This window comes from Gobius niger (assembly GCF_951799975.1).
Source record: "Gobius niger genome assembly, chromosome: 8".
Taxonomy (NCBI): Eukaryota; Metazoa; Chordata; class Actinopteri; order Gobiiformes; family Gobiidae; genus Gobius; species Gobius niger.
In genome coordinates, this window is record NC_136859.1 from 23,654,284 (window position 1) to 23,664,329 (window position 10,046).

The 10,046-nt window shown below is 46.4% G+C and overlaps 1 protein-coding gene across 1 annotated transcript; it reads right to left on the reverse strand.

Moving 5' to 3' along the window:
- Window positions 1-526: 526 nt before the first annotated feature.
- On the reverse strand, window positions 527-9,380 carry LOC306966166 (E3 ubiquitin-protein ligase RNF19A-like). The gene is made up of 9 exons (XM_079560821.1): window positions 8,414-9,380; window positions 5,449-5,657; window positions 4,995-5,139; window positions 4,721-4,883; window positions 3,407-3,521; window positions 2,986-3,147; window positions 2,579-2,789; window positions 2,361-2,504; window positions 527-2,278 (listed from the first exon to the last, which is right to left on the reverse strand). The coding sequence occupies exons 1-9, from the start codon at window positions 9,055-9,057 to the stop codon at window positions 1,498-1,500; spliced, it is 2,574 nt and encodes an 857-aa protein (XP_079416947.1). The 5' UTR covers window positions 9,058-9,380; the 3' UTR covers window positions 527-1,497.
- Between the last annotated feature and the right edge of the window lie 666 nt (window positions 9,381-10,046).

The following is a 10,046-nucleotide window of genomic DNA, read 5'->3' on the forward strand; positions in this document are numbered from 1 at the left end:
ACCACTGCCTTCAACAACCATGGCCTTCCAGAGACCATATCTGTAACTGTATAACCCTTCAACTAAACAAAAGTAGGAATAGACTCAGCATCCGTTTAACATGACAAGAGTGGATGTCATATTAGGCAATTGAATAGCTACAGGTTGAAAAATGAGTGCTAAACAAAAAGTATATGAAGCACCATCTCCCAAAAGTGGGGTAAGAGCTAGCTACTATATTCATTCATCCACTGTTGCGCGTCACAGTCTTTAAATTTAAATGCAAAGTTGTATGGGGTGTGTTACCTGCAGTAGAAAAGGCTTGAAGGCGAGAGCAATTGAATAAAATCTAACTTAAAATTCACTTTGGCACTATGCAGAATAGAATATCGCAACCAATCAAAGCACTTTCGGGTTGTATTCAGGATCTTCTGCAGTTTCTTCTTTTGAATTGAAGATCAGTTATTTATGCTTCGGAAATGAATTGAAGTTAGTCCTTTTTCTGAATATACACCCAGTTTAGACTTCATTGTGTCCAATTCTGCAACTTACTTTAAAAAAAAAAAATTCTAGTATTAAAGTCGTGACCTTATCGAATAATTACTCAAACAGGTTAACTACTAGTCTTTGGCAAAAAAAGGATAAACTGAATTAAATAAGCTGAGCCAAATATAAGCCACATGCTCGGAATTTAAACAATAATCAATTAGTCTCCAAAAAGACAACAATAGCGACGAATATCTACTGCAGGTACTCGACATGACACACAACCTCACTATTCAAAACAAAAGATTATTGTTCGATGCTGAGTCTGTGCCTTCAACTAAACAGGGTTCAGAGGCAACATTTAAGGTACAAGTAAATCAAAATGATAATAAATAGACAAGACACAAAAGCCCCTCATAATATTGACATTACAGAATGTCCAAGAGGAAAAAAAAAAGAAAAAAAGCTGAATTGATGAGTAAAGTCACATTGCCTGGTCCCATAGGAAAACACAGAGCTCCAGCGTTGTGTTGCATCCGCATTACGAGCCCATATCGTTCTAGCAAAGTGGCACAGTGGTTTTCCTTTTGACTGAATGGATTACAGGAGAAAACAGAGGGCTGCTGTTAGACGTCGAGTGGCAAACGGCGATTACAGGCATTTACCAGTTATTTTGGACTTTTCAATCCCGTGATCCTAGCCTGGCAAGTCATCCTCATTGTAATCTGTCTAAAGCACGGGCATGGTCCTAGTTCGTTTTGGTTTTAAAGACTGATATTTCTAAACGTGAAGTCGTGTTTATTCCCCTCCACCAATCAGAAAGATAAAGCTTTGCGTAAGGGCTGCCGGACTCGATACCTGCGCTATAAAGTCAATGAGCATGACTGGCCATGTTAGGCAAAAGAACACCATTCCCACAGTAACACGATGACAACAGAAACCAATGATAAACTGTCAGCAGTGACTCTTAGCGATTAGTGGCGCAAAGGTTTGATCGCGGTAGAAAGTGCAGCACTTAAAGGTATCGAGATGCTAGATGTCTGTCTGTATGCACGAGATCTTAGGCTGCGGCTGAGTTTGAGGCGTTTCTTGGTGGTTGTTATTCGCTTCTTTCAACATTTCCCCGTTGTTGCTTTGAGAGTCAGAGTCAGCGGGACAGACGAGGTTTACATTCTCCTCCGTGATGAAACACAAGGGGGACATCTCGGCCCCGTGTCCTAGCGACGAGGTGGTAGAGGTGGGCGAGTGAGGCGCCGCGAAGCCGCACTGTCCCGGGAGAGCGGAGGAAGATCCAGGGCAGGTCTCCAGGCGGTCGTTCTCCACCTCGGGTAAAGGGCTGACGGTGGCGAAGCGGGTGTGGTAGTCCCCTCCAGCGCCTCCCGAGCCGTGGCTGCAGGACGTCTTCATGCTTTCCAGGTCCGAGCCGCTGAACTCGGAGAAGTGGCTCGAGTGGGAATCGGCCACGGAGGGCAGACTCCCGCTGAGGGAGGGCGAGTCGAACTCGGAGGAATTGGTGCTGCGCTGCTCCAAAAGCTGTGCGTCCATGTCCTCGCGAGTCTCGTTGATCTTGGTGCCGCCCCCTTTCTTGCGCAGCTTGCCTTTGCTCTTCTTGCCGTTGGAGGTGGAGCAAGAAGCGTCTTTGGCCCATTTGGAGGTGGAGCCCTTGCCCTCGGAGGAGCAGCCAGTCGCGGGACAGGTCCAGCCGCAGCGACCAACATGGCCGCCGTCATCTACGCTGCTGCTGCCGCTGTGGTGACGCAGTTTCCCGGGCTTAGACTCGATATCCACCTGCACCTCCAAACTGTTGCCATCTCTGCAAGAAGAAAAAGGGCTTAATGCTTTTTGTCTAAAATTGGGATAAAACAGTCCTAAATTTAAATCATTTAACAGCTGACCTGTCGAGGGGCATGTAGGCGTTAAGAATGGATCCAGCCATTGCTTTGGTGCTAGCGTTGTCGCTGATTGTGCCCAGGCTGACTGTCCCGGACTCCCCACTCAAACTACAGCGCTCCTTCTGCACGTCGGCCTGCACCTCCAACCTGGAGACAGAAAGGATCAGGGATTCAAGTACAAGGTTAGGAACGAGGATCTAAAACAGGGGTAGGAACCGCACCTGTTGATGTAGTTGACCATGGCGCTGCCCGACAGACTGCCCGTGATACTGGCTCCCGCTAAAGCTGTGGTGGAGGCGGTCTCGCTCAGGTTGTCCCGCGCCCCCAGCCGGTCCATGTGACTCCCGCTGGCACTGAGGCTCCCCGTGAGGCCCCCCACACTGCCCTCACCAATACTGGGGTTGTTCCTGGTGTCCGCCACTGAAGTGGTATCTGGAGAGAGGGAAGTGTACAATAAAGTGATATACAATATCTGGCACAATATCTGGTGTTCATGTTTCAAATGAGGCATTCTTGATCCAGCTTAGAATGAAATACAGCAAAAACAATAACATTTTGGAGGCAGAACGGGAACATGGAACACTTCTCCCTCTCAAAGATCCAGTGAACCAAGACTAAAAAAACTCACCAGTGACTGCTGCGCCACTTCCAATGTTCATATCATTTTCGTCGTCAAACTCGATCCGAACTCCTTTCCCGTTACCGGCTGAAACGCCACATCCTCCGCTCCGGCACAGGGAAATGGGCACCACTCCATACACATAAGCCAGCATTATGGGAACGCCGACCCCTGAGGGGGTTGACAGAGAGGAAGTGAGCAAAACCAAGACATCAACAGACCAGCGAAAAGCCAATCTGCTACAGCTTACAAAACCAAACAACAGAAATCTTTGTAAACTTTCCCATCTTTATGTAACCGCACACCAAATCTCATTACTTTTTACATAACATAAGCTTTAGCATCAAACTTACTTCCTGGAAAAAGCTGTGTAAAGCCAAACATTGGGTAAGAAAACAGAGAAAGCAGAGAAAAAGAAGGACAGACTGACCGACTGTGACTGCGGCTACAACAGGAGACACGATGACGGATAAAGTCACTCCTCCAGCGATAACCAGGTTTCTCTTGTGATTGGAGATGTCTTTACCTTCATAACGGTTATGGATCTGAAGTCAAAATGGACACACGTGAATCAGGACAGAAGATTTAAAAGCACATGTTAATTCCTTCTTTAACATTTTAAAAGCAGAGCAAGACCACTCTCTCCATAGGGAACACAGATATCCTCCAAAGGCTTATGAACTTCCTCACACCGTTCAGCTCATCAATTTGCATTATTTCCCCACAGTTTTAATTAGTTAATTCAATAGTTTTCGATTAACCAAGCTAGCAGTACACGTTTTAGGCTTCTTTAACAAGTTGTAGAGTAATGGAGAGTAAACATGAAACACATGAACATAATCAATCAATATCAAGTATGTTTTGGAGCGGTGTAGGGAATAGTATTCAAATAAAGAAAGCAATGGCTTCGAAATTGACACATTATACAAAATGTGTGTCATTTTCTCATAGAAATGCTGTGCTTTTCTATTCCCTATAGCTGGTGATTCACTCGCAGATGCTTCAGGAGTGACATAAGATCACACTGGGCTGAGTTTTTTTCCCAGAGACGAAGGCGGCGCTGGCTGCAACATTTTTTGGCTTGTTTATTGGGGGATTTCTGCGCAGCTCAAATACTTTCAGTTCAGATCTCGCTCATGCGTTTTAATAAATAGATCTGCTCCGCGGATACACACAAATGAAACAAAGCAGGTTATTGATGCAGGCCAAGTTGACCTCAGATGACTTCCATTTCACGGCCATGGTCAGCTCATGATGGGAGGTTTTGGTTCTCTTTTCTTTACATCAAGGAATTAGAAATACAATGACGAACATGCTGCGTTCTGTTCCTGTGCCTTTGTTTAATTAGTGTGAAATGGACAGTTATGTAACACTGTTTACATCATTTATCAAGAAAGAAAGCAGCATCGAAGGGCACTGCACAAGCCTTGGAAAATAAATACATCAAGAAAACATTGCTGTCTTGCCTAATGTATAAGCAGGACTTTTTTTTAAGCACAGTAACTGTATGGAAGAAACATTTAAAACTGTGCACAGATAGGATTAGGAATGAGTGCATCATCCCTCTGATGAATAAAGTCATAGAAGTGGGAGGTGGAGACTGAGAAAAGATCTACTAAAGACCCTGAAGGAAATGTATGAATGAGATCAATGAGCATTCACTCGGTTGCTGGGAGAAAAAAAAAAAGGATGAAAAAGATCAACACTACATAAAATCCAACCAATAAGGGCAGTTTTATCCCACCTTTCTCCCCACGTACACCGGGATGCCGATGATCATGGCGGGGATAGCGATGCCAGCGATGAGGGCGATGCCGACCGGAGCGCCCACTAATGTTCCCAGCTGCCACAAAATCTTCTTCTTTCTGCTCCAAGGCTTCTTCCCCCAGAAAGTACAGCCTGAAGGACTGCGGGGGCAAAATATCACACATCAGCGCCGGCTGGTACAGCACACGCTTGAATATTTATAGTTTTTGTCTTTTTAATGTGTTATTTAAATGACATGTGTCTAAAGGTACCTCAGGTAGTGCAGGTCTGAGATCTCCTTCATACAGAGCCAGCAGAACTCACAGCCACACACAGCACAGGTCATGTGATTACAGCTGCCGTCGTTCATTTTGATGATGTACGCAGCACAGCGAGGACATGGCTTTATGTCGTCAGCTGGAAGCGAGAGAGATATTTGAATGTCTTTTATTATACACAGTTGCTACAATCTAATACTAAAAACATGAGTCACCTCCATTTCCCTTTTCTGCAGTTCAATTAATCATCTGCCGCTATTCAACTCTATTCCTCTGCTTCCTCCTCACTCACACAAACTAACGTCATGTGCCTTTTCTGTTACCAAATCTCATCTTTCATCTCCATTTAGTGGCTCTCTGCATCTATGAGTTTCCATTAAGTATATTTCTTGTAAAAGCAGGAGACACGATGCTTGCATGTCTCACAAAGCCGGGACAGATCACCCACCAGCAGCGCCGCTCTCCTGGCTGTAGCTGAGAGACGATGATCGGACAGTCCTGAGTCGGAGGCTCTGGGCCCGCTGCTGCCGCGCTGCGTCACACGTCTGGTTGGGGTGCCACAGCTGTTTACAGTGGTAACAGAACTCTGTGCCGCACCCCTCTCGGCCGCACGTGATCTTTGGGCAACTGGCACAACCGAAGGCAATAACGGCATACCTGGTGGAAGAAGAACAACATTAACACTCAAAATGCTTTTTCTACCATTAAGATTTTCTTTGAATGCTGGAAACACATCCACCAGCTGACAGTGTGGTTTGAAGAGAAAGCTGACACGTCTGATCGCAATAAGCTCCATTTCGCCATCGGCAGAAGTTCTTAACACAAAGCGCGAGTCTATCTAGTGATTGTTTACGTCGACAGATGCCGTTTTTAACGCGGGTTCAACAGGGCTGGACGTGGGACAGCTGCAGCTCTTCACAGCTCTGGACAGGGGCCTCTCTGCAGCCAGTGTCACAAAGGCGTTCAGCGACAATAACACAGGCCTATTCTCTGTCTGTGCCCGCGGTCAGCCATAACATCACACACTGAGGCCTGTGAAGCTGTTGTTTGTCCGTGGATGAAATAACAAACTTTACTGTCGGCCCCAAGTGAAGTCATACAGCTCTGTGTGGGACGGGACGAGCTCAGGGGGATAACCCGGCACTCCGTAGGAAAGTTCTTTTTTTTCTGTAGACGACATGAAAGCTTGATTTGTCACCAACATGCAAGCTCCAAGTAAAGGGACATGTTAAAGGTCCTGTCAAATGTTTTAGATAAGTCGGGAGGAGTTATGTCATGGAGGAAATTGTGTGATGAAGAGAGAGCATTTATTTAGTTTATTTACGATATATTCACACAGAGATGGAAGCATTACAATGTTTAATCAAGTGTATAAACTGACCCACAGCTGAATATATTTATTTTTATGATGCTTAAGCTTCATAAATTGATTTCTTCTTTATTATTTTTGTTTAATATCCAAGTTGCAGCATGTTGGGGCCTGACATTTCCAGGTAAGACACGGTGCTGCCTTTGGTTTATTTACACAACAGCAAACCGCGCTGGGCAAGATTCGAGAGCTGCGCCGCTGGTTAAATGCTGTAGAAGTGCATTTAAACAAAAAGGCTAAAAAAGAAGAAGCACAATGTCTCGCGCAGATAACATACATGTGATTACTCTGCAATAAACCTTTCAAGCCCCGACTAAGACAAATGACGACAGCAGGCGTGGAGTGGCAGTGGCTTGGTTTCCTGAGGGAAACCCAGAGGCGAGTGACGTATTTGTAACTGAAGCAGGAGACGAGTGGTCCCCCTCCGTCACAAACTGCGGCGTTACATTTCAAATCACCAGGCGCACAGAGCCCAGGACGCTTCCTCTGCGCGGGATCAGCTTTCTGCGAGGCCGGGACAGCAGACAGGCTGGCTGTTGAAAGTCTTTGTCCATAAAGAGGTGAAAGACAATCGTGTTAAGGATGAATTATTAACTAGGTAATGAAACAAAATAGTAAATCATTTGCCTTAATCTAGGTTTAAGGGACAAAGGCAAAGCAGGCTTTCATGGTTGGTTACCAGATAACACACAACAAATACCCAAAATGTGAAACCCATGGAATGAATTAGCAACATACTGATAGGCGTGTAACTGGGAAAAACAAAAACTACAACCGTTTAAATGTTTTTTTTGGGTTACAGTTCCGTGATTCTTATTCAACAACTCTGCAACACACTTTTGGGATACTTGAAATAGAAAAAAAAACTTTAATAAATAAAAAAAAGTGTACATTCATTGCAGTTTAAATCACTTGATCTATTTACAGTCTTAATTCCAGTGTTACAGCTGGTTTCACTTAACCATTTCATCCCTAACAGAAGCTCAAAAATCCCTCTACCGATGACGTCAAACTACACCAAAACAAACATCCTTCCAGAAGAGAAACGTTGCCAAAATCGTCTTGCACAAAGGCATTCCAGCGACTCTGCTTGACACGGTGCATTTGTGACCATTGCGGTCAAGGTTACAGAACTGGACATACGCAAGACGCAGCTGACCGACTGTTCAAGGTTTACTACGGACCACGAAAGACGCACAAGAGAAGCCCCTTCCAGAAGTCAAGGAGAGGGAAGAGCAAGGTTTACAAGCCCCTCACGGCAAACAATTCCTGGAAGAAAAGGAAATGGCTAAGAGGGGGGAGAGAAGAGGGCCTTTTTTACATTTACTAAAACATTCTGCACTTGTGGGGATTTGGGAAATGGGCCTTTTGCTTTTTTTCTTTTTTTTTTTTTTAAATCAAGATTCCCTTCACTGGAGACATTTTAAACTGCTACTAATACAAGGAGCACCTGTATTTCAGAGTATGTGGGACTGCAGCTTTTATGCAAAGTAAGGCCTAGTGTACAAATTCATCAATGCTGCACAATTTATTGGAAAATTATCGTTTCAGTAATGATTTTCCAAATGTTGCTTCATTTTCGCTTCGATTTGGACTGAACTTTACACCACTGCACTATGGCCTACTCCTCAGGGACAGTGATGTTTGTTTAAGTAAAGACTCTGATCAAATGCGCTGCTGTTGTGGTCTGTCAGAGAGCCACAGACACCGCTGGACCCTGCAGTGACACAGAGGCTGAGAGTCAATGAGCATTGAGTCATAGGAAAAGGAGGGTAACAGCCTCATGGTCTGGTGACTAATGTGTGTGAAAATAGAAGGTGTGATATGAACAAATTACACTTAACTCAAACGAAGAAAAGTAGATCTATTATGCCAGAGCGTACGGGTGCAGGAAAATGAAGGCAGTTGTGGTGAATGTTTATGAACTTTAGAAGATTCCCCCCATATGGCATCAAGCGACAGAAATGATCTAACCTGATAACACTATGGCACAAAACAACTTCCCTCGTGGCCACTAAGGGGGAACATGAGCATTGGTTCTTACCCGCAGTCTGGAGCCGGGCACCACCTACAGTCGGGGTCCGCCACCAGCCACCTGCGCAGCATGAACTCCTCGTACTTCTCCATGAGGGCGTGGTCCCCCAGGATCATGCGGATGTCGTGTGGGTTGAAGCGCTCGGAGCACTCGGGACAGCTGATGTTCACGCGGGACTCCGATATCTCGATGCGGAGGTACTGGCGCAGACAGTCCATGCACGAGCGGTGAGGACAGGTCATGATCTCGGGGAAACAGTCTCGCGAGTGTCGCAGGAGGCACAGGGGGCACTCGAGCAGCTCCGACCCCGTCCCGCCTGCGGCTTTAGAGGAGGAGGAGCAGACGGTGGAGGGCCCTGAGGCCGAAGAGGTGGAGGCTGCTACAGTGGATCCCGATGCAGTGAAGAAGGCAGAGTTTTTCTCGTTACACATTTCGGAGTGAATGCTCTCGATGCTGGCGATGCCCTCCGCCGCCCCAAGCCCCGGCACCCCCTGCGGTGGCGGCTCCCTGGACCTGTGGCGTCCCGACTTGGACTCCTTCCCTCGCCGTCTGAAAAGAGAGGCCAGCGAGAGGCGTCTCTTCTTGGGGCCCTTCTTAACAGACGGCAGGGAGATGGAGGAGGCAGTGGACTGGATGTCCCGGTCGGAACCCATGCCTCCGCCCAGGACCTGCTGCTTGTGGAGGCTGGTCTCCCTGGAGGACAGAGGGGAAGGGTGGGACAGAGGGGAGCCCTGACCGGGGAGCCTGTCTCGGGCATGCGTGGACAGGTCCGGCAGCGGGATGGGGCCGGGGGACGAGGAGCTGAGGTGGTGGAGGGGGGAGGAGGGGTGAGGGCCGGCATAGGGAGACAGGGCTCCTCCCGGCGGCCCATCTGCGTTTAGGACATGGTGACTTCTCCTGATCAGCCTCGTGGTCACATCCAAGAGACGGATTTTGGCGGGAGGGCAGGGGTTAGCTGGGCCGAAAGTGGGGCAACAGCTCCTGAAGGAACACAAAAAACAAAGACGCAAAAGGTCAATTAAACGTAAGTTACAATTTAATGGACTATCGAGAAAAACTGTGGAGAAAGGAATAGGTTTCTATGGAGAGACTGGAGAATCAACTTTTGCCAATTTAGTTCCGGTGAGGAGCGAGGCAAGCAACTGCAAAATCTACTCGTCAAGCCATGGTACAAAAAGTGCTTACGTGAAATAATGATTCATGCTTTGTTAAAAAAAAATTAGAAAAACAACTTGGTACGATCATCAATGCTACATGACAAAACCAGTCTTGCCTTCGCTCATGTTGCTCAATGATAATAATCGTCGTCCTGTTGTTGCAGTATGTACGTCACTTTACTTTGAACACAGGACCTTGGACAATATTGACGCACCGACACAGCGCACTCATCAGAGATCAGCAGTGACAAGGCCTGGACGCACATCAGCTGATTAAGCTGAGGGAACAGATAAGGGCAGGACACAAAATAATCGTCAATGAGAACACCACGCAGCAAACACGCAGACCAGAGATTTATTGCAATGATGGAGTATTTGCCGTAAACTATAGAGTCGAGATTATAGTGGAAGTGATGCGCGTATAAGTCAAGTGTAAAAGTTAAACTTAATAATACATGCTGTCAATTAGGGTGATATGGAAAAAA